The sequence below is a fragment of the Limanda limanda genome, chromosome 17 (assembly GCF_963576545.1).
Source record: "Limanda limanda chromosome 17, fLimLim1.1, whole genome shotgun sequence".
NCBI classification, from domain to species: domain Eukaryota; kingdom Metazoa; phylum Chordata; class Actinopteri; order Pleuronectiformes; family Pleuronectidae; genus Limanda; species Limanda limanda.
The window spans coordinates 8,539,309-8,563,959 of record NC_083652.1 but is presented as its reverse complement, the minus strand read 5'-3'; the positions used below and the strand labels follow the sequence as shown (position 1 = coordinate 8,563,959).

At 41.5% G+C, this 24,651-nt stretch overlaps 1 protein-coding gene and 3 non-coding genes across 5 annotated transcripts; 1 reads left to right on the top strand and 3 right to left on the bottom strand.

Annotated features, from left to right (window-relative positions):
• Positions 1 to 5,172: 5,172 nt before the first annotated feature.
• Positions 5,173 to 5,244, bottom strand: trnac-gca (transfer RNA cysteine (anticodon GCA)). Its single transcript has one exon. It is a non-coding gene; the product is annotated as a tRNA-Cys (tRNA).
• Positions 5,245 to 5,508: 264 nt separating this feature from the next.
• Positions 5,509 to 5,580, bottom strand: trnac-gca (transfer RNA cysteine (anticodon GCA)). Its single transcript has one exon. It is a non-coding gene; the product is annotated as a tRNA-Cys (tRNA).
• A 283-nt stretch (positions 5,581 to 5,863) lies between these two features.
• On the bottom strand, positions 5,864 to 5,935 carry trnac-gca (transfer RNA cysteine (anticodon GCA)). The gene has a single exon. It is a non-coding gene; the product is annotated as a tRNA-Cys (tRNA).
• A 14,037-nt stretch (positions 5,936 to 19,972) lies between these two features.
• gjc1 (gap junction protein gamma 1) lies at positions 19,973 to 21,430 on the top strand. 2 transcript variants are annotated; one of them, XM_061090209.1, is made up of 4 exons: positions 19,973 to 20,311; positions 20,348 to 20,816; positions 20,898 to 21,229; positions 21,311 to 21,430. In XM_061090209.1, exons 1-4 carry the CDS (start codon positions 19,973 to 19,975, stop codon positions 21,428 to 21,430), a joined length of 1,260 nt encoding a protein of 419 aa, XP_060946192.1. The 2 variants fall into 2 exon arrangements, with proteins under 2 accessions (XP_060946192.1, XP_060946191.1); XM_061090208.1 differs by having other exon boundaries at positions 19,973 to 21,430.
• The last annotated feature ends 3,221 nt before the right edge of the window (positions 21,431 to 24,651 follow it).

Genomic DNA, 24,651 nt, shown 5'->3' with positions numbered 1-24,651 from the left:
TTCTGTATGTTTGACAGGAGATAAAGGTGATGAGTATGATTAACATTAGTTTGCACTTACTTTAGCAACATAGATTACTTAGAAATAATCCATGCACAATAATATGTGAAATAGTATTAAGTACAAATAGTTTGTCAAAAACTAAAGGCTCCTTTTAACTACTAAAAATGTACCAGCATCCACTTGTTTGCTTAGTTGTTTACTTTATTTATTCCTGTATGTATATGTATATTACTCTTAATCAATGAGCAAAGAGATTTAGATATCAATTAGTAGGCATAAGATGTCACTTTCTAACAGGGGTCACTGTGAAATGAGGAAAAGTCAAAAGTAAAAAAAGATTAGAACAGCGCGATAAAATCCTGCTTAGAATTAATGTCACGTTTTACTACTTGCAATGTAAAAATCGAAATACTCCCTGAAGCATAATATTTCATACATTATAAATAGTATATTAAGTCGTATCGTATAACCATGCTTTTAGCTAGTTTATCTGCAGGTTTTATGGGTTATGATGCCATAAAATGCACCAACATGCTTCCACTTCCAATATGCACACACACATTTAAACATACAGGGAGAAAGCATATATTAAATCCACCTTCATTTCTTATTCCCAAATTTTACGGCGTAAACATATAGCTGAATACATTTTAGAACCAACTGCGATATTAAAACATATTTTGGACGTTATTCAAAGGAACCCTCCTCGCCTTAATCCGTCTTTCCCCTGCCCGGCGTCTTTTCGGCTTCCGCGTTATTAAAGATATGCTGCCGTAAATGAAGGCATCCCTAATCCCACATGTGCTGCACGGGCCCTGTGACGAACGCTCATCAAGGTGAGAGTGCAGTCAGATTTTTTAGAATATTATTAGCATGGTAATGGGGTTTTCGAAGACACCGAATGAGCGGGAGCAGCACACTGTGCATCCAGGTGTGGGATATTTAGCAGCAGCAGCAGCAGCCTCAGGAACAAATATGTCAGACAAGTGAACACACAATGTAATAAAACACTGGCTGCTTCCCTGGAGAATGTGAATTATATGAATAGGAATAACACACATGTACAGCAGTTTACACACACGCACACGTGCTTGCTCGCGCACACACACACACACACAAACACACACACTTTCTGAGGTCTACACAAATGTAAGCACACACGTTCAGAGGTTTACATAAATACACATTCACACACAAACACACATACACGCACAGACACACACATTAACTTTGCCCTCCAAACCTGTCACCAAAGGCAAGAATGCTCTGCACACACATAGACACACACACACACACAAACACACACGTCAAATATGCTCCATCCATGCCTAAAGACACAACAAGAATCATCTAATTCTGAGTCGCCCTCAGTTTGACTCACTCACAGGCACATGCACATACACACACACACACACACAAACACACACACACACACACACACACACACACACTCCCCCAGATTACTTTGCTTTACCAATGCCCTTTAACTTGAGGTTGGGACAGATTTTACCTCCAATTCATCATCTATTGTACAGTTATTGTACAATCAAATCAATAAATTACACAAACACACACACCTTCACTCACACATAGACCCTCAGACCGCACCTCTCACTGCCGTCCCTCCCCCAGCTCCTTCCTCCCTCATCCTCTTCCTCCATCCTGCTCTAATGAGATTTTTCTGGTGAGCCGCAGCCTGAGGAGATGATAGGTGCATGCTACGATGTGTGTGTGTGTGTGTGTGTGTGTGTTTCTTGGCATGCATGATAATGTATGATAACGTACACATGCTCGCAGAGATGCCCAAGCGTCCGTTCACCTGAGGTAGCCCGTTTCTTCCGAGCTAATTAGAGCTGAGAATCTCAAGGCTGATGAGTCAAAGAGTTTTTATGACAAAGCCTCAGATGAAGTGTGGCTCAGTCTTGCTGGAGAACATGAATTATGAATGAATAATGTCAGTCCACAGCTTAACCAACTGGAAGAACATAATTAGCCTGATGTTTTCATTTAACATTGACTGCAATGAGGTTTGGCAAATAAATTAAATGTACAAACTAGAGTGGCGGTGGGTAGAACGCATGCGTCCGCCAACGGCCAACAGTTCCTTTGTGAAAGCACATTCAAATTCACTAGATTCAGATTTTTTAATTGGATCTGCATCACAATGCGCATACTCAAACATTAGTCTAAAACATACCAGATTTTTTTACATCCATGAATTATTCAGTGAGAAATCAATAAAAGTGTTGAAAAACGTCTCACAATGTTACATTATTTTTATTTAAATGCATTTGCACTAGAATTGAATGGGTTCTTTCCTGACCCACATCCTTCCGTGAAGTTTCATTGAAATTTGTCCGGTAGTTTTTGCATAATCCTGCTAATCAACAGGAAACAAACGCAGATGAAAACATAACCTCTTTGGCCGAAGTAATAAACAATGGTCAAGTAGAAAACAATTTATTACAAATTATCATTAACTGTGTAAAAGAAAGAAGAAAATATTATGGGCATGTGAGATGAACGGGAGATGTGTTGATGTCGGACTCTACAATTATTTCATCTAAATCTGAATTTTCTCTCTGTCAACTTCAAGGTGCCAACAATGCAAAACACAAGAAAAGCTCAAAAGTTATAGCGATAATCACTCAAAACGTTATTATGGAAAAGATCAAGGTTGTGAAGAATATTATTTCACTACTTATACACAGATACAGCAGTAAAATTTTAGAAATAAAACAAGGCTACCGTCTACATGTAAAGGGATATTATCTTTGTCACTGTAAATCTGTGAATACCTGTAAATCCCCTTTCATCTGTTCCCTCAGCTTGTCTCTATATATAAAGCTATACTTTGAAAAAAACTGTAGTTACCAATGAATAGACTGACTCCAGATTTAAGTAATTTGTTTTTCAGTAGATAAATACAAACAGGGGTAACATTCCACAGGGATGGTTGTGTATAATGTGTTTATCAACATACCAGTAGTTGAAGAAAGGAACCACTTTATCTGCAGCCAAGTGTGATATATAAACACGCAGGCCGGACCAGCTTTCAGATTACAGTCAGGTGGTGGCTCCTCTAATCTTGTGTTGTAGAGAAACATATTGAATATAAATGTGCATTATAGATCTTCTAGGGTTTAATAATCCGTGGCTGCATCCTCTAAAATCTCCCCACGGAGCTGTGTAAGCTCCTAGATGCTCCTGTCCCTCGGTTTTCACATGCTGCACAGCTAGGTCACACATGTAATGTTTATGTTGGTCATAAACACCAGCGAGGGACCTGTGGATCTGCAGTTAAATGCGCTACCATTGACCTACACATCTTTTATACTACACTGGAACATCCGTTCTTTATTACCTCCAACAAGGACGTTAGGTCTTCATCTACGTTTGTTTGTTTGTCTGTGAATAAACAGGATTAGGGAAAACATTGATGAAAGGACGCTAGGTCATTAAAGAAGCCATTCTACTTTTTCAGTGTACATTTTTCTCACTTTCTTTATTATTATGAGAATTTTCCATCGTTCTCATTAAGTCCTCACAGAATAATACATAGGTCTTGATGAAAAACCTCAGACATATTCATGAGTGTGTACAATTCCGTGCAGATACAAATAAAAATCTAATGAATTTAAAGTTGTCTTCATATTGGGACTGTTGGGCCTCTGTGGAGGTACATACGCTCTTCTGAGTTTTTAATACCTTCAATGTCATGTGACGCACTGACTCCAAATCATATCAGATGTTATTACTACCCCAGACATATAGGACAAACCTCCTTTTATTCGATTTAAGCAAGTCCTCTATCTAATATGAACATTATTATTTAATAAAGACATCATTTTTTTTTAAATAGCTTCCATGTTATATGACCCACTAACTCCAAACAAACACAGCTCATAGTAGTTTAGGAATATTATTATTTAAAAAAGCATGGTGAGATGTAAGTCTTGTCAGAGGGATGCATTCAGAGTGCCCTTCTAGTTTTGGCTCTGTTCCATGCGGACACACACCTACAAGGCCTTAGCTCAGCACCACAACAAAACACACACACACACACATTTGCCTTCACTCTGTGTGTTTATGCCAGGGACTCAGATAGTCGGCTCATGTTTGTTTAGGACCATGAATCTTTGCCTGTGTTAATTAAATTTTGCTCCTTGGTGATTACCGACAAAAGCCAACAAGGATTTACTGTTCCAGAGGATATTCCTCACGGTCAACAGGGGAGATAATCAGTTTAAGCACTGTTGTGCATAACATGGAGATAAATTAACCTAAGTTACACACTTTTTATTGTTTCTAATTATTTACTAAAGTCACCAGTAAACAAATGAGATAAAAAATGTTTGCTGTTTTTCTTTCATGTTTGTTAATAGATGCCCAGCAAGAAGATTTCTCAATGGTAGAGCATGTGACTGCAGATCAACAGGTCCCCAGTTCAACTCTGGGTTCCCCCTGCAGGAAACCAATTACTAAATACATTACATTTAACTGTTTTAAGCACTATTTCTGCCAATGTGCAGTGATACAGCTTCTCTACACTGAGTTTGAGAACTGCTGTTGTATTATTATGTAACATCTCGGCAGCCTCAGGTGTCAAACACTGTGCACCAGTGAGTCCTGAGAGTCCACAGGTTTCCGTTCCTCCACACACGACACTGCAGGTAATTGTACTGATAGATGCCCCCTCTCTGGCAGAGGAGTCAGTCAGCGGCTGCACATACATGGATCTGAGCCATTCAGTTTTTAATATATAAAATGAGCACTAAGTAAAATTTACAAATAAATACAATTGGAATGACACTTTATGCTATAATTACATAAAATCGTCACTATCCTCACAAACTATAACTGGCTCTTGCTCTCTCTGAAGACTTTAATTATGTGTTCTCATTACTGAATTTGTTTTTACTGACTCTGTTATCACAATGATTCAGTTTTGTTTGCCAACTTCAACGGATTCTGTCTTTCTTCTTCAATTTTTAAACAGAATTCAGGTTTGTTACAATCATTATGTCGGCTTATGTCTAAAACAAACTTGCAACAGATAGTGATTGACGTTTTCTTTCTCTGAAGCATTTATTTGTTTATTTTCTCGCTATCTGATACCTGCAGGTCTGCAGTGACATTGCACGTAAAGATTGTTGACAATCCCTTTTGAGGGGGCACCCAGAGTTGAACTGGGGACCTCTTGATCTGCAGTCAAATGCTCTACCGCTGAGCTATACCCCCTGTATGACACCTGTCAGCATGTCTGTGTCTCAAACACGTTGAACAATATGGCAGACGATGATTCACATCTTCTCTCTCTGAAGCATTAATAGTATATCTTCATGCCTTTGAAAACATGGTTTTGTTCCACCTACAGAGAAAGAGCTTTAAAATGATTAGTGTAGAGAATCCTATTATTTACATGTGGCCCCTAAATATGAATGAACAATACACATTGAAGTAGGTTGACAAAAATGGTTTCTTTTGAGATTGACAATCCTTTTGAGGGGGCACCCTGAGTTGAACTGGGGACCTCTTGATCTGCAGTCAAATGCTCTACCACTGAGCTATACCCCCTGTTATTTATAATGAGGCAAAAGGTATACAGTGATCTGGCATTTTAGGCTACAGCTAAATAAAGCTAAACTGATTCACGTCTTCTCTCTCTGAAGCATTTAATAGTATATGGTCGTGCCTTTGAGAACATTGTTTCGATCCACCTGCAGAGGAAGAGCTTTTTTGATGATAAGTGTATTAATCCTATTGTTTTCAGGTAGCCCCTCATTATGAATGTAAAATAAAGGTTGAAGTAGATTGTCACAAAGTTTATTCTTTTAACATTGACATTGCTTGTAGTCAAAGGGGGCACCAAGAGTTGAACTGGGGACCTCTTGATCTGCAGTCAAATGCTCTACCACTGAGCTATACCCCCTGAGTTGGATAATGCAGCAAAAGCTGTAGCCTGAACTTGCTTTGTATAGGCTAAATAAAGCTAAATAAAGCATACCCTAAACAATACACACTATATATAGCTTGGCACACTAATGAACAAACAAACCATTCAACCATCACATGCTTATATAAATGCTCCCGCTCAGCACAAATGAATGTCCACCAGCATGAAACAGCACAGTATGAAGTGGACATGTCACTACAAAGGCAACTATATCATTATAGGACTTCAACTTTAGACAACAGCCGTTTGATATGTGAGGGAACCTACTGATCTACAGTGTTATTTTTTCACTGAGTCAATTATTCGCGCGCACTGAACAAAAACATTCATACTGTCGCTGTGTAAACACGACAGACAGCGGAGGCAGCCAGAAGTGAAGAGGGAACCTCCTGACCTGCTGTCAAATGTTTAGCCAATGAGTCTCACCAGCGGTCGGGAAGTGTCTACATCTTGGCTCATATGTTCCAGTTGAGGCCTCTAACGCAGCCCGGAGAATGTTGTTCTTTTAAAGGAGACGATGATGTCAGTGTTTCTTTCCTCCAGTGTGTTGTGTAGGTTTTTAGTCATTGCAAAATATCTGCAAAGAACGTTCCCAGTAAATGGAGTTCCTCTCGCCCACAGCTCTTGAAAAACCTCCTCAGCAGTCCGGCCGATACTCCCACATTATTGCGATCACATTTGCTTAATGCATGTCGAGCAGCTGACCCGCGGCCTAACAGAGCCAGGTAAAGCAAGAGAGGAAGCCCACATTTCCTACATGTGTTGGAAGCAGTTGAACAATTATCATATATTCTGAGCAGCCGAGAGGTGTCGATGATGGTGAAGTTGATGCTGAAGAAAGAAATCTCTGTGGACCCAAAACTTGCTTGTATAGTTTAAAGTTTATTACACAAAAGTATTACAGGTCAGGGCGGACTTTAGAAAGTCCGGAGAGATCGACACGCCAATAATGGAAGCCTGTATTTGCAGGAGTCAAGCCCACATTATATAGAGAGGTTGCGACCCAAGGCAAAACAAAGTCCCAAATCTTGTGGTTCAGCAGGACATAACTGCATGTGTCCAAGCATATAATGTAAATGAAATGGTTTATCCATAAAGACATGCCTCGTGCTGAAAGACAAAGACCCATGTTCTATGCTTATCCATTAACAGGTCAGAGATAATTCCTAAGGGGAGAGAACTAACTAAAAATACAAGGAGGGATTACTGAGAATCTAAAGATGAGGGCTGCATGCTTAAACATGTGATTCTGGTTCATAACCAGGTTATTTAGCTGAATTTAACATACAATCTCAACAGTGTGGCCATCGTGGCCGATCACATTAGACTGGGCTTGATCGAGATGGGGTCCTTGAAGAGACAGTAGCTGAAACCAAGTCTGTCAGACAGAGGCTAAAAAGAGGAGCTGCAATAATGGACCAGTGTAAGGAAAGTGATGTGTTTAGAGCAAACTTTTTGGATTAATAACAAAAAATGTAATTGTGTTTTTATTTCTTCTCACAATTTATCATGAAATGCCTTAAGCTTCAGTTACATATCAATTTTATGATGGCTTTTAGTTAAACTTTTATATCATATCAGTAGTTTACAGTACAAGCTACTCTCCATGTAAAATATGCAGAGTCAAGAGGTTTGGTTTGGTCCCATTGGTCCCATTGGTCCATTCGTTTTTACTTACATGATGTCAAAGCAGGATGTTCAGAAAGGACAAAACACTGAGTAAAGTTGAGTATGAAAAAGTATTTGGAGTTCAGTTAGTAAACCTTCTGCTTTTAAGCTTGGAAATTCCTGACCACCCAAACACACCATGTTGTCTTCTTCTTTCCCTGGACGTTACACTTAAACTTTAAGTCCCCTTTTCACGATGACACTGCTGTCTCGGGCTTAAACGCACATCAGTCGCCACTCGTCAGTGCACAGCTCTGAAATAGAGAGATTTCTGAGTGGAGCCATATTGTCAAAAAAAAAAGAAGAAAAAACTGACAAGAATACAAGTGAAAAATGTGTCACTCAAACATCTCCTTAAACAGCTTTGATGTTTACATGGATGATACACTGTCAAATGAGCCAAATTATCTTGGCTTATGCAGACGGCCTGAAGGATTATGGGAGTTTAGCAACAACCAATCTCCTCCATCCATCTCTTAGCAGTGTGACTCATGACACAATGGTGTAAACATACACAGTTTTTCAAGTATATGTACTCAGAAGATTACTTTTTTAGACACAAGATATAGCGTTTTTTGATCCAAATTACTTATCTCCATTATGGTCCCACGATGATTCCCATGGGGACAAATTACATGTTTGACAGTATTTGTATGTATTTCTTTTAATTCTTTATTAACCTGATGAGATGTATTTCTGCACTATACCCAGAGCAGCTGCATAGTGTTTTCTTACCCTCGTATGGATTTTCACCAAATCTGGGAATATCAGGACCACGGTCAAGATACATTAAAATAAAAAATGTTTGTGCAAATAACAAGGCCATAGACACCAAAAGCTTTGATTGATTCTAAAATGATTCCCCATCATATGATACCATTATATAAGTGTCGGCATGAAGAAGTTACAAGATGTCAAAAAAAATAACGGCATGCATAGTTCAAAAATGCATTATCTCTGCATCCTATAGTGCAACAGACACGACCTAAAGCTGCATTGCTCCTCCTATATAGTCCTAGCGCACGTAATGTTGTGCAGCATGGATGAAGGACGAGATTTATGCACTGAAGTCTGAACATGTTCTGAGGAAAATAGACCTCGTTAGCTATGTGCCAAAATACAAATATGTAACACTCTATATTTGTATATTTTACCTTTTTATACCCGACCATCTGGGAACAGCTCAATGACATTGTCTTTAATTTTTCATGCTTGAAGACAGATACAGAGTTTATCTCACCAACTGGCACTGCATTATTAACGCTGGTCTCTGTCAAGCTGTTCGTGCCTGTAAGGAAGCCAGCCGATCGTCCCCGTGTGTGCACCACAGACAGCTAGCATGAATCGTCTCTCCCACGCTGGACTCGAGACACAAAGCATCATGATTAAAAAGTAGCACTTTTATAGTTACTGCAATATTGGTTATGTAAAGTAGTTGTCTTAACTATTCATCATAAATTTAAGCAGTGAAACGCTCACGTGTTCATGGATGAGTGACGAGACGATGAGCCCCTGGGCAAAGACATTTGTCTCTATTTCAGGTGAAGCAGAACGCTGAGATTCACAAACACACAAAATGACTCAGTGATGCCATTTTCGGTGATTTTGCATCTTGGTTGTCATTTGATTGACTTTCAGACCCAAAAATATGAAACTTCTCATTCAGAGGCTCTGTCCCAGGGGCCCCCTGACTCTTTTAGGGCCCCCTCTGCCCTGTACACTAGTACTGACATAATTATAAAAACAGGAAGTGAGACAATAAGAGCAACAGAAAGCCAAATGTTGTTCTTAAGATTAAATACTTCTTTTAATTATGATCTTTCTGGAGCTTGGTCACCACCCACAGTGTCATTTTCCAGCTTCTCCACAGTGGGAGCATAATATATATATATTTTATTTTTTACAGTTAGAAGTTGATTGTGTTTACAAGAATTTCGAGTTTGAAAGGTCTTCATTTTGTTTTCATTTCCCCAGACTGTTTAGAATGAATGTGTAGTGTGATTTGGGGAGTCGGTGAGAGACAAGAGCTGTTTTGGCTGAGGTGAGTGTGGATGAACAATGTGATGCTTTGATGAAATCTTAATAATGTGGCCACCAAGTAAGAATTCTGATGTGAAATATATTGAAAACCTGTTTTACTTAACTGTGGCATGAACAATCTCACACAGATTTCTATACAATGTTACTTAATAAGTGAAATAGTGTGTATTTTGGGTTTGGACAGGAAGTGGGGGCATTTTAATTTGCTGTCAAACTCTCACAGCCACAGACAAGATCCTTTAGTTGAATTGCCTGTGAAAAACTGCCACCATTCCTCCTTAGAGTGTGTGTTTGCGCGTGTATGTATGTTTGTTAATGTTTTTTTACGATGGTTTGAATGATCATTAACATCATTGTCGTCAACACCAACATTGATACCATCATCACATCTGCAGTAGTTGCCCATAAAAATTTATAAAGCGGAAAAAAATCTCTGCATAAAAGTGCTCCCATCAGAAGGGGACGAGAGCGTCAAATGATTCAAGGTTATTACCAAGATGACGTCTCCAAAAAAAACATTCCACTACTTATCGACATTTATGGGGGGGAAAAGCTGGACATTAAAGGAAAACACATTTTAACATAAACTGTGACTTTGACTTTGAGCGACATGCTATGAATTTAAAGAGGATTTACGCTCAGCACACGATCTGTGAAATTTGGTGATAGCAATTGGTCCGCTCAGAGGAGAGAGATAAGGAAAGAGACGGAGATTGCGCGCATGCAGTCGTAATTTGAGCCACCACCGCGGATTTGGACAATATCAAACGGACATCTTTTATTGTTTGTAGCGCGGCGTGATTATGACTCCAAGAGCGGCATTAGGGAGGCAGCGGAGTGATGGAGTGAGGAGGGCACGAGGAGGCTGAGAGCGATGCAGAGGATAATGACGGCTCCGTCTTCCTTCAGGCGGAGGCCACGGCATATGTGGCTGGCATAAAACATTCAGAATAGCCAGGGTCAGCTGATTATTAGGATATTTCCCAACTTTTTATCTCAGAGCTCTGTGTCCTCTCATGACTTTTCCAAAGTAGCGTTGGTGGATTTTTTTTCTAATTGGCAGCTCGTTGGGCTCCTTCTCGCGGAGCCCTAAATCCTCTGGCACTCGTAACAGGCTGTTGGGCATCAATTATTTGTTAAACTTTGTCACAACGGACTTGGTATGAAACTCATTGCCAGTTCTCTTTAAACGATACGGAAAATAAATCAGGAATAATACTGGATTTTTTATGCAAATATACTGAATACAGAAATAAGCACATAACTTATCCTGATGAGGATCCAATCCATTTATTGATGATTTATTTGAAAAAAACAGAGACCAAGACGTTTTGTGATCATAATATATTACAACACAACTGACGGTGTTTTGCAGACCTTTCCTCGACTTTTCTCTTTTCATTTGAGTTGGCAATAAATAAAATGTCAGTGAATCACGGAAGTTATTCCAGTTTATCCTGAGGGGGGATATTATTATCTGTATCAAATTTTATGGCAAAACATCCAACAGTTATTCAGATCAGCGTCTTTACGATGCATCCTCCGGGGATAAAAAGAACGTCTATGCAAAAAATCTTTGCAAACCATCTAATGGATTGATTAATAATGAAAAGTGATAGATAGGCTGACTGAAGGACTGATATTTCAGAGACCTTTGTAAGTGCTCTCTTGGCTAGACAGTGTCATTTAACTATCACAAGCAGTTGCCATTTCTGTCCTGCAATCTCTAGCTACTTATTGGCCGGAACAGTACACTATTAATATGTCGGACATAATCTCTTATTGGTCTTTTATTGCTGCACATTTATTTATTTTATCTTTATTTTATCTTTTTTTTCTATTATTACCTCCACTTAACGGATTACCTCTAAACTGAGTGAAAGGATGTGGTGGTAGTCAAGGAAGCACCCACTGCAGGTCGGGGCCAGAATTCTTTTCACTTTCTTTAACATTATGAGATAGGACTGATATCCATGAGTAATTTGTTGCAGCTTGATTGACTTTAAGGGAACTGATGCTTCTTGTTGGAGCAATGCTATTTATTTATTTTTAAATTGCTATTACAGCATTTAAAATCTATTTTACTGTATTTAATTGATAGCATTTGTCTTATCAGTCAAACCGAAAAACACTTTGAACTGCAATAACCTGTATTGAGGATGCTTTACACATGAAGTTGAATTGATTGATTTGCAGTGAAAAAACATGTTATAATATTTTGTTTATAGTTATTTGTTCTTTTTCCTATTTTCCACCCAATCACAACGCTTGAATAAAAGAAGCTTAAGATATTTCTTTAGGGTCTCCCATCTCCGTGTAGTACATGTGGCCCTTTTTAATTCATAAATTTAAGATACATTATAATAAGGCCAGATTTCTAATTGCTGCTCTTACCCTGTCCTGAGAGCCCCGGCCTGTCCGGCTCCTCACTGGTGGCCAGAGGGTTTAGTGTAATTTACCTCCAAACACAATCCATTTCCCCACCCATCCTATTACTGTCTGTCAACCCCGGGCTTCCCCTCCCTCCACCCCTCCAAGGGGTATTAAAAACCCCACCACCACCACCTCCTCCTCATCGTGAGCACACATAATACAGACACACACCCATCCATCCCCACCCCCAACCCTGACCCATTTTGCAGGGGGGGGGGGTGATGGGGTAAGTGAGGACCATTGTGAGCACCGAGGGGAGAGAGGAGCAAGATGCTCTGCCTCCCTCATCCCTCTGCCTTTCAGGAAGAGCTCACACTTGGTTAAGCACAGACACTGAGGCTCTTCGCGAGAGATCGGCCACGAAGACGCGTTTTTTTGTTTTCAGTTTTTTTTTGTTGTCTGGATGCCGCTGCCCGATTTCAGGTCAGGGCTTTTTGATATCAGCCGAGGTTAACGGGCATGTAAAGGAGGGTAAGTGAGACAAGCAGACAGAGATGAGGGGCCTCAGGCTGGGAGACAAAGGACACAGCACCTGGCACCTGGGAGAGAAGGAGTGAAGTGAGTATGCTGCTTCATCACTTTGCTCTGAAGCTTGTGTTCGGTTTTGTTTGGGATTGTGTTTTTGTCCAGGTGATTTGAACGCGACTGAAAGTGAGTCAAAGAAAATAATCTGATCAGAAGTCATAGATATTTACCAGGTCTCAGGAGAAGTCATATCTCTAACTCTAAACAGTATAAAAAAAGGACAGATGCACACAGGGAGGCTGCTCCTGCCTCAGAGATTCTCCTTGTAACATATGGAACCAGTTCAGCCTTACGTTTCTCCCCTTCGGACACTGTTAATGAGGAAATTGTTAATTTCCCACGAAGGCTGAGGAAAAAATGCTCCTCGACAACTCACCTCCCTGCTGCAAAGTGAAGAACAAATATTTCATTCATCCTTCTCAGCCAGATCTTCCTTCTCTTAAGAGTCTGTCGTTTGACCACACAACAAAATAGCAGTTTCTAATTTTATCCCTCACAACTAACGTCTTCTGATTTGCATTTCTTTATGTCTCCTGCAAGTCCTTCTATAAGCCAGGGGCCCCAACTGGGGTCCACTGTCAAAACAACTCCTCCGGAATTCAGTGTTTGGAGTATTTGTGTTTCATGGCCACTTGCATTGATGACCCCGCAAGTAACTTTCCTCTCTGCATTGGTGCATGTCCGTTTAAATTCATGCACCATACAATCTGGTGGAGATTAGTCCTGTGAAATGGATATGATTAACAACTCTGATAACCTTCTGCGGCTGAACTTAATGCAAAGTCACTCTCGGTATTTATGTTCTTAATCACTTCAGGGACTCTTTTGAGAACAGTTGCTGCTCTGGGGGGAAAAACAGGAAATTTTGATAAGAAATCCATTTTTAGCTATGTTGGAATTTTTTTTATTTGAACATCTCTGAGTGATTAACCAAAGAGCTTATCTAGCCCTTCAGAGCGCGAGAAGGGGAATCACAAAATAAGAAACCCCTTGTGTTTTTTAAGCCGAGCGTGTGCTGACGGTCGGTCCTCCACAGCGCTTTGATTGTGGTTATCTCGACTCGTATTGTGATTTTTCACCAGCTTTGACCTTTTCTATGGCATGAATTTATGCCGGTTTTCCTTCGAGGGTTCTCTTAGCATCAAAGCGACCACGGTTTACCCTACATGCGATGATCCAGGTGGTTATCGTGGACAGATGTCTGGCCAGCAACTGTGTGAGCAGATTAGTTTGATCCGTGCAGGCTGTGTGGGACAGGGGCATGAGGGAAGCCGGAGGATGCCACAGGGCAGAGCAGAGGGAGAGGGCGCCGCGGCAGAAACCCCAGAACAAGGACAGTCAGAGCAACATCAACCCTAAAGGAACCTGATCCGAGGTCCCGGCCTATCCTCTCATAGCTCTCCGATATCTTCGTTGTTTTCTTTTTTGTTTAAGGAAAGCATAATACCTCTGGTGCCTTGTGAAATCAACTTCAATGAAATAATAATGACAGCAAAAAGGCCCATGTGTCACTAGTTGGCATTGGGATCATAGGGATGTCTACATTTATTAAGTCATTTATTTATCTTTGAATATTTTGAAGGAACTTCATAGCCCGAGTGGCCCTCAGACAATAGACTTCATTGTGCCTGCACTTTCTATCTCTTCCAATTAATTATTCGCTACTTTGTCTTTTTTTATTTATTTAAATAAAGGTGTTTCCTTTTTAGAAGATTAAGCTTTACAAAGCAAAAAAATTAAATCTCTGCACGCGCACGGCATGCAGCCACTTTGTTATCAGCGGCGAGGGCGGCTTCAAACTCCGCCGCTGCACATTTAGAAGTCGCAGCTTTGGTCTGGATCTTCTCCGATAACATTTTTGTCGAGTACCTTTGATATAAAATGTAATAAATGTGACTCCTTTTACACAGATAGAAGGTTCTCTCTCTCTGTGGAGTTCTTCTTTTGCTGTCTGACTTTGCCAAGCTGTTGGCTACGAAATTCTACTTGGTCTGTTAAGACTAATGCACAGCTGTAGTTTTAACAACATATTGTCCAACCTATTTGGAATTAACAATTGGGAAGTTATTATTATTATTATTATTATTATTTTGAACCAATACTTGGTTTATTAATACTTACTTTGAGCACAATATATGCAAAAGGACTGTGTTGTTATTGTTATTATTATTGTTGTTTAGCAAAATATCCTGTCTTACATTTGATAAAAAATACTTCCTATATCAGGGTAATATTATTCCTGTGGATTTCATATGTGCCTACACATTAATAATAGGGAGAAATAGTAAATAAATTATTGCCACCAAAATAGAAACTAGTAACAGAGAAAATGAGAAAACAAACTATAGTCCTATATTTTTTCACCTTTATCCCCTTTTCCATTGGTTTGCAGTTAAATTACTAAACTTCACTCTGCAGCAAATGTTCCTCACCTGATATTGTTTCATAAATAAACAATGGGTGCATAATATCCTGGTTTTAAATGAATGAATCTACTGAAAATTTTATCAGCACACGTATAATGACAACATAACATCTGTTTACTGCACAGTGCTGCTCTCTGGGCTTTTTAATATTGAAAAAGCAAAGGGTTTGATGTAACACCAGTGTGGTCACGTGAAGGGGAAAAGCTTTTCTTCCGTTATGATGATGGAGTGAAAACAGTCGAATCATGCAGGTCGTTAAAAGTTGCATACGAAACCACTGGAGGCAATCAAAATCGCATAAAAGCGTAAAATGTAAAAAATGAGGAGTGTTTTAAAGGCAGCGGTCCAACAGCAGATCAGCAGCATCAGGAGCCAAATCAATCTGCAGTGAGCGCTGAGAGTTTAGTTCATTGGATTAAGATCTTTTACAATCTCTGTAAAAACACTAAGAGAGGAAGTTAGTGATAATTAGCACGATGCAGAGTGAGGGGATGTCGACCTGAAGCCTGTGCTGACATTCAGACTCCGGAGGGGGGGTAGCACATCTCTGCTCTGAGCTGCGTCACGACTGCTGCATCTGGACAGACGTTTGTTATTATGAAAGCAATAAGGAAACGAGCCGATACATTTACACTATCTTGAAATGCACGGACCAGACAATGCATTTATCAATGTTATGTACGGTAATAGTTTCAGGTAGCAGTTCAGTAGGTTTCATCCGTCTTTACGTTTGTATGCTTCACTTGATTAAAGATCCTCAAGAGGCAAATAAATCTGTTAGTCTTACATACACTCATTAGAGCGCTTTTTCTACCATTTACAGTAGGTTCATTATCCAGACTGCCGCTGGCCTGTGCTCATTAATGTGTGTGCGTGTGTGTGTGTGTGTGTGTGTGTGTTTGTGTGTTTATAGGCACTGCATATACTGTATCTGAGCTTGAATATGGAATTAAAAACCAGAGAGAGGATAGGGAACATGAAAAGGATGTTTCAACTCACCTTGACTCACCTCCCTGTTATGTGTTCAATAACAGGGAACATATTCTATAAAAGCTTTTAACTCAGGCTATTAGTAGTATGACCTCTGACCTTTGAATATATATATTTTCCTCTATGATTATTTGACCCCTCCCTGCACTTTTGCATAAATGGACTCTTGCATGTACTGGTATCACATAATTTGTCTTTGCATTGGATACTGAAAATTTACACAGTTAATCTACATATAGCGGCCCAGTATTTACTTGAACTGTATGCATATAAAGTGTATTATTATATTGAAAAATGTATAATATTTTTATAATAAAAAAATAATATATTGAGAGTATTATAAATGTATATGTTACATGTTATATATTTATAATCATACACATTTTTGCATGAAATTATAATAATAACTTAAATTATTTATTTTTTTAACGTAAAACAATAATTTACAAAACATCAATGAAACAGGCCATTTTAATACAAAATATTTTAAAAAAGTAATCAAATTGTTGAGTTGACCAGAATACCAATCATTTTCTAAGTTTGTTGTTGTACGACACAAAATATAACAAATACTACAAGAGATTTACACAAAAATACACCAAAGCAAAGGAAAACCTTGGTTCCATATGTGTTAATGTGGAAAATCTAGAACCTGATATTCTCATCTCAAAGTCTTTGTGACTATTTATGTATAAATAAACCAAAATTAGTGTTCGTCAAAGAACTGAAGCCATTAAAGTTCAAACCTGACACACTATACAGAAACCATGACCTTCTTCCATGTACTTCCACCTGTTGCTGTGCAGAACTCTCCTAATTGATACATGCAGTCGCAGCATCTCCCTGTAACAAAATTACAACCTCCGTCCACCTGCAGTCGTCCCGAGGTGGTCCTCATTCCCCCGGTGTCCCTCCCCAGCCCCTGGCCCCTGCAGCTGTGGTGCCGTGCTCCCATGATGAGTCACTGGAGTGAATAAGAAGCACCTCGTCTAACCTCGCTTCAGTTTTTCCTCATAGTCACGCTGCTTTTCCGTGTGTGTGTTTGTGTGTGTGTGATTGTCTGGATGTGAGTCTCTGTGGATCCCGAGGGAGGAGAAGGCAGTGACTGTGGGGAACCCTCCGGTGACATTAAGCTTAGTTGTAACTGTCTGTTTGACTCAAAGCACGAGGTTGTGACGTGCAGAATTCACTCCTTAGGAACTGATCTTGTTGACCTTTGACCTTGTTATGTTTGGTACCAGCAATGTCACAGGCTCAGATGTATCAGAGACACTGATGTTTTATTGGTCCACGATTACACAGTGATGACCTTTTTGGCCGATGACTATAGAGCCATTGATCCCGAATGCAATTCCCTTTCAAAGCTCATTAGTCTCCCATTATGTAAAATCCCTGTGCGATTACACTGGAGGGAGTTTTCTGTGTATTTTTCTGACCGTGATTTGTTTTTTGTTTCTTTCATGTTTTTCACCAATTGGCTGTTCATTGTTTATATCAAGGGAGAAAAGCTGCCATGCTTTGTCTGGGTGCTGCTGCTGAAGCTGAGTCACCCGGCACAGCTTGATGCACAGAGTCAGCTTCCTACCCCCAACTGCCCCACAAGCTTTCGCAGACACAAATCGGATGAGAAAGCAAAATGCCAGGTTATATGTGCCTGTTGTAGCAGGAGTATTAGGTTCGGGCCGAGGTGTGCTGTGTGTTAAGAACAACACATAAAGCAGCAGCTGGAGCGTCTCTCCTGGTCAGGAGGGAGTGTGACAGTTCCTGGAGCACAAGCTGCCTGAAGGAACTCAAGGGATCAAGTTCAAGTACTTAACACGTTTTTAAACTATTACTGCAAAACATATTTCTTATAGGAAAGACTTGACTGATATTTAATTTAGCTATTTTCTGTCTTTTCTGTTCTGCGTTGTTATATTATGTATTTTGTGAAGGACTTTATTAGTGCCAAAGATATAAAGTGTCATCATTCAATTATTTTCAATACTTCTATTATTATTATTATCTTTTTTAACAGATGCTACATCTTCACTGTCAGAATCAGATTCACAGAAAACTCCAGATAAAGAACAAAAAACGGAGTTTCAAATGAAGGGAATGGAAAACATCAGGCAAAATATATCTGATTCAGAATCAGAAATACTTCATTAATCCTAGGGGGACACACACATATTACTACTTAAAAATAATCTGCTCCAAGAATAAAGAAATTCAAATTGAAATGGACAGTGACAAGTGAGCAAACCCTTGGGAACAAAACGTGTGTCCTAACAAAATGGAAAAAAAACAGACCAATAAACATTCAACACCCACTACTCCTACTGAAGTGATAAACGTACAACCTTAGCTGGCAAAGTAGAAAAACTGAAGAAACTGTGATAGTTTTAATGAACATGTGTGTCCCCCCCCCCCCGTGCAGCTCATAAGATTTATGTAAAAAATAAAATGATGTAATGCAGGAAAGGTCCTTCGGAGCTCTTCGGTGGAAGGACACTGCTCTGACTCTGTGTGCTCCTCCATGCGCTGCTTCTTCATACATGATTCTACTGATACTGATTGTAGGCACCGTGTACTGGAATCTCCCAAGGATTCCCGAGATCCTGCTCCTCCAGCTCAGGCATGGCCTTATATGGTCAGAATGATCAATACCCAGCACATGTTTCACAGCAAGGCTTGTTCAAAACGTCCCGCCCTCTCTGCTCGTCCTGGAGACACGAAGCAGGACAGGGAGCTGCTGCCTCAGACATCCCCTCCAGCTCCATTTCCTCCGGCTCACTCATGCTATAAGCTCTCCACCTGCTTGGTAAGGATACCGTCCCCTGGAAGCCCTCTAAACCCCAAACCTAAGCTAGTATTCATGGCTGGATTTTCCTCTGCGTCTAGCGCCATAGCAGCTCCATGAGTTGGGGGGGAAAGTTCTGTGGAGGTGTCGTCCTCATCCCTCAAAGCCGCCCTGAGGGACAGCAGTGCTCGGGTTCAGCTCCACTGCCTGAGCTAATGTGGGTCTGCTGTCTCTGCGCTCCAACAGTTTGTGCCAGTGCCACCTGCTGATTCGGCTGGTTTGGGAGGACTGCCTGGAGCCCAGACCTAACCTACATAGGCAACATATCCCTCTTCCTAAACTGTGCTCACACGCACGTGCACACACACACGCACACACACACACAACTGCACATGCACGTATTGCAACAAAATGCCATTTACCTCCCAACCAGAACAAACTAGGCAAGTTAATACAATCCCGAAAACTGCACCTCGCACAGAAGAAGGCTCACTAAGAGGATTTATTTCTTCAAGAAGAGATAGGCTGTTAAATAAAGAGCGTGTGTTTGGCGATAGCAAATTCCCCATTTGGATTATTTTGCCCTCTCTTCTCAGTGCTGCTTGATGGTATTTCTTCAACACCGATATCCTCTTTCCAGCGTGTTTGGTTTTCTAATTCCCTAAAAGCTTGAGCTTGACAGCAACCTTTCGGTGGCACTGAGCCCCATCTTCTGTGTTTGTGTGTGTGTGTGCGTGTGTGTGTGTGTGTGTGTGTGTGTGTGTGTGTGTGTGTGTGTGTGTGTGTGTGTATGTGTGTGTCCGCGCCACAAGAAGCAACAGATCACATTTAGAATAGAGGGAATTTGGAGCTTTGAGCTTTGAACTTTCATTTTAATTGAGGCAATTATTATGTCTCCGCCTTTTTACTTTTTCCCACTAAACTTGCAGAACTAATACTGTTTCATCAGGGATAAAAGTCTGATGAGGAACATTCGGACAAATCGTACTAGTTGCTTTGATCACATTTCAAAAGAATTTACTGTGCGCTCATACTATATTTTTTTCTTTTCCCTCCCCATTCTCTTCCCCCTCTCTCCCCATTTACCTTCTGCAGAGTCTGTGAACAGGTGAGAGAGGGACACTGTCTGCCCCACTGTCCAGCGACACCATGAGCTGGAGCTTCCTCACGCGGCTGCTGGAGGAGATCCACAACCACTCCACCTTCGTGGGGAAGCTGTGGCTCACCGTGCTCATCGTCTTCCGCATCGTTCTCACCGCCGTCGGGGGAGAATCCATCTACTACGATGAGCAGAGCAAGTTTGTCTGCAACTCGGGCCAGCCGGGCTGCGAGAACGTCTGCTACGATGGCTTTGCCCCTCTGTCTCACGTACGCTTCTGGGTCTTCCAGATCATCTTGGTGGCGATGCCCTCGCTCATGTACATGGGCTACGCCATCAACAAGATTGCACGATTAGATGAAGCGAAGGGAGGAGGGGGATCTGCTGCAGTCAGAACAGGAGGAGGGGGCTACACTCACAGGAAGCCCAGGAAAATCTGCTTTGGAGCGCGGCAGCACCGGGGGATCGAGGAGACCGAGGAGGACCAGGAGGATGATCCCATGATCTATGAGGTGCCAGAGATCGAGCCCCCTAAAAGGCCTCGGGATCCACTGCAACCCGCACCCAGACCTAAAATCCGGCACGATGGACGCAAACGCATTCGAGACGAGGGTTTGATGAGGGTGTATGTTTTGCAGCTGGTGACCCGCACGGTGCTGGAGGCGGGCTTCCTTGCAGGCCAGTACTTGCTGTACGGATTCCGTGTGATGCCGGTGTTCGTGTGCTCGAGGGAACCTTGTCCTCACAGCGTGGACTGCTTTGTGTCGCGGCCGACAGAGAAGACCATCTTCCTGCGTATCATGTATGGCGTCACTGTCCTCTGCCTCACGCTCAATGTTTGGGAGATGCTCCATTTGGGGATTGGCTCCATCTGTGACATTCTTCGGCGGCGGCGCTGCCCACCTCCGGAGGACGAGTACCAGTTGGGTTTACTGGGCACCAACGGAGGTGTGGAGGGCTCTGTCGGGGTGGCAGGGCCCGAGGCGAGTTCCGAGGGAGGGGTGGGTGGAGATGGGGCTGCTGATTACGTGGGTTACCCCTTCTCGTGGAACACTCCATCTGCTCCACCCGGCTATAACATTGTGGTCAAACCTGAGCAGATGCCCTACACAGACCTCAGCAACGCCAAAATGGCGTGCAAGCAGAACCGGGCAAACATTGCCCAAGAGGAGCAGCAGCAGTTTGGCAGCAATGAGGATAATTTCCCCACAGGAGGGGAGGCCCGTGTGGCCCTGAACAAAGACATGATCCAGCAAGCTCACGAGCAACTGGAGGCGGCCATCCAGGCGTACAGTCAGCAGCACCGAGCAGATGAGCAGCTCGGGGACAACAAGGACGACAAGCCACAGAGTAACATCATCCAGGCCCACCCTCAGCCACAGCCGCAGCCTCAGAAAGAGCGCAAGCATAAATTCAAACACGGCAAAGGGGGCAGCAGCGGAGGAGGCAGCAGCAGCAACAGCAGCAGCAGCAAATCAGGAGAGGGAAAACCCTCCGTATGGATTTAACCCAGGAGTGACATGTATTAAACCGTGTGTATATATAATGATAGATGTTGGATGATGAGCTGCTGCAATCTTTCTTGGATCTTTAAACACCGCTATGCCTTAAAGAATCCTGCAAGCTGGAGAAGATGTGTGTTTGTGCACTAAGGTGTGTAAAAAAATCAAACTGTGATGTTGCAGCTGACAACTTGTCATGTCTGGGCGCTCACTGTGTAACTTGAAACATCACACCAACACAAACTGTGTGAGGCTACAGTCTGTCGTTTACATGTCTCATTCTCCTTGAGTCCTAAAGCAGATTATTGACCTCTGTTGTCTCACGTTCATCCTTTCCCGGGGATTTGAGCTTCAAAAAATGACGGTAAGATTCCGAGTTCCCTTGCAAATCAGATTGATCCCAGATTCGGCTAAGCTCATTTTCTTGCCGCTCTTCTGCAAAGACACTGAATCCCATTAACACATTGGCATCCTAATTCTTAGGACGTGAAAATGCAATGACGTCAATCGAGTGAAGCATAATTCAGTGTCGGCGCCGAAAGCAGCAACTTCCTAATGCAGCGAGAACATCACCTTCCTGAAGGCTGTGTCCTGTCCCGTCCGTCATGTTCTGTATTGGCTATTTCGCCAGCGTCAATCACAGTGTTGTGTTGCTGTGACTTTGTATTTGACAGCATGTTTCTAAATGTCTCCCGAGTGTTTGGGTGTGTAAATGTCTCCAGCTGCTGCTCAGGAACCTCTGAGTACAGCAGGTGGCTCTTTAACCAGTCTACATATGAACGTTTTTATAAAAGCCAAACATTCTTTTCAACAAGGTGCATAAGAAATCCTGTTTTTAATACCTTACTCTTGAAGTTCTCAGTTTCCCTCTGTGGCTCTTCAGTGGCTATTGAACGAGGCAGCTCTGCCTTGTAGTTGACTGCCCCCTGGTGGCTTCCTCTACAGGGTTTCCTATATTGCAGAGTAGATAACCAGTCACCAACGCTACCCATCCAGCAACACTTAAACCAGCTGTAGCGTTCCTTTTCTATCGAGAAAGCCTTGTGTTAATGAAGTCTTCCCAGCACCATGGGTTCAGTGATAGATGCACAAGGCTGCAATATCACCACCTTGTAATGGAAAAGGTACAAAGCCATTTCTATAGTATAGTGAGACCAAACACTGTTTGTGTGATGCAAGTGTCAGTGCCAAGATTTTAGGCTGCTATGAAGCCTGGTTGTTTGTAGCTTTGGAATACTTTGGCCATGCTACTCCAATTGTGGAAATATGCCTACGTGAGGCCAACCCTTTTGTAAAAGCCACTCGTTTTTTTGTATTGCTGTGTGTGTATCGCTTTTTGGAATGGGATTTAAAAAACAAAACTCCGAACTGGAGTTGGTTCTTATGTTCAAGCCTGTGTTTTGTATGAAAACACTTTTTTTTCCAAAGGCTTTTTGTAAATAAAGGCAAATACAAGCTTTTTTTTTAATGAATTAGTTGTATGAATATTTATGGTTGTTGTGTTTTAAATTGCCTTCCAATTGTAAAAAATGTGAAATATGACATAGTATATTTTTATAATATGTCGGCTACAGTGACTTAATGATGTTGAAGAGAAAAAATGGCCCGACTTTTTCTTGTATGTTGACGTATCAGTATTTAATGTATTTGGCAACCCTCCCGACTGTGTTTTTAATAAACAGTGCTTCTCCTTTTCCAAGATTGTTCTGAGATCTGCTGAACAACAGTGTGTGGAGACAAAGTGGCTGATGGGAAAGGACATGAAAAGGGCCAAGTGATTGACACAGTCCCCAGCTTTGACCCACGGATGCTTTCCAAACAAGATCTGAAACGACGACACGCAGTGTCACATGTTTATATATTAAATCTAATCTGAAAAAAAGATCAGCATCTTTCTCTCAAGAGCGAACAAACCGCCATTGTGAGGCCTTACACAGTGATGTGGCTTCCTTCACATAAACATGGGGTTTGATTCTGAAAGTCAGACTGTTGTTCACCACCAGGCACCACATGTCTGCTACACAAGCCCAGCCGGCAGCAGACATAAATCACCAGCACGATTCAGTCAGCAGATCCCCACAGCAGTGATTGACACTGGCTCCTCAGACGTCTGCTCGGATCCCAATAAGCCACTGGTGATTTGTTGATAGTTTCCCAGTCAGAGTCACACTCGCCCCTTGGAGGCCAGTCAGCCCTTATTAAATCTTTCCCCAGTGAATAAAGTTTACCCAACTAAACTTTTTGAAGCGAATCGTGAAGATATGATGAGTGATTGGTGAACAAGCTGCATGGATTTGCAGCTGGAGCCACAGGAGGGCGACATCTTTCGACACTTCAGACAGTGAGGAAGAGGAGTTTTGAGGAGCGGCCATGTGGGAACTCAAAGACTCCATCTGTTTAAAGTGTGCGTCTTCACTGTCAGTTTGGGCCTTACATCTCCACAACTGTTGTACATGATGGGAAAGTCAGGAATTCTGGCAGCTATCCAGGTCTAAAGAATTACCCTGTGGCACGATGATGTGTTTGTGTCTTTTCTCCATTCAGATAAAAAGAGAGAGAGTTCACTGAACAGATATGGCTTTTATTTATACTTTTACAAGGGTTTATTCTCCTCTGCATATTGTTGCTGTCATGTGATGCCCAACATGTCACCAAAATGTCACCGGGGCTTTTTAGAGAAAATGCCTTGTCTGGCGTGATTCTGGTGGTTTGATAGTCTTACATTAAGTGTAAGTTCTGACCTTTGGGACAATGCTTATTGATAAATAAGGATTTGGGCCTATTAGGAAGGGATTTTTTTCTGAACACATATTAAGCATCTAATCCTTCAGGTTTACCAGTAATTCACCCCTACAGGCACATTCCTTGTATTTGTGTTTACTCCTTTTATTCTGTAACGATTTCCAGTCAACAAAAGCACTGTATAATTAACTAGAGCAGCACTCAGAACAGCATATATGTCTGCTAAGGCATTACAGTAACCTAACAGTCAATCAAGCTGCACCAAATTTCACTGATATAACAGTTCCCTAAATGTGTTTTCCCCAAGTTTCATGAATTATTGCAATTGAAATATATGAAAGTGATGAAAAATGCCTGCAATGTAAAGGAAAAGGGAAACAATTATTGGATCTTCCCCAAAATGTAACGGTTTATTCCCTGATCCATCATACATCCTCCCATCAAACAAATGCACAGAGGTGAAAACCAAACCAGGCAGTGTGCGA

Bases quoted from the DNA above. Each gene is read 5' to 3' on its own strand.
- gjc1 (XM_061090208.1), top strand. From the start codon at position 19,973: ATGAGCTGGAGCTTCCTCACGCGGCTGCTGGAGGAGATCCACAACCAC.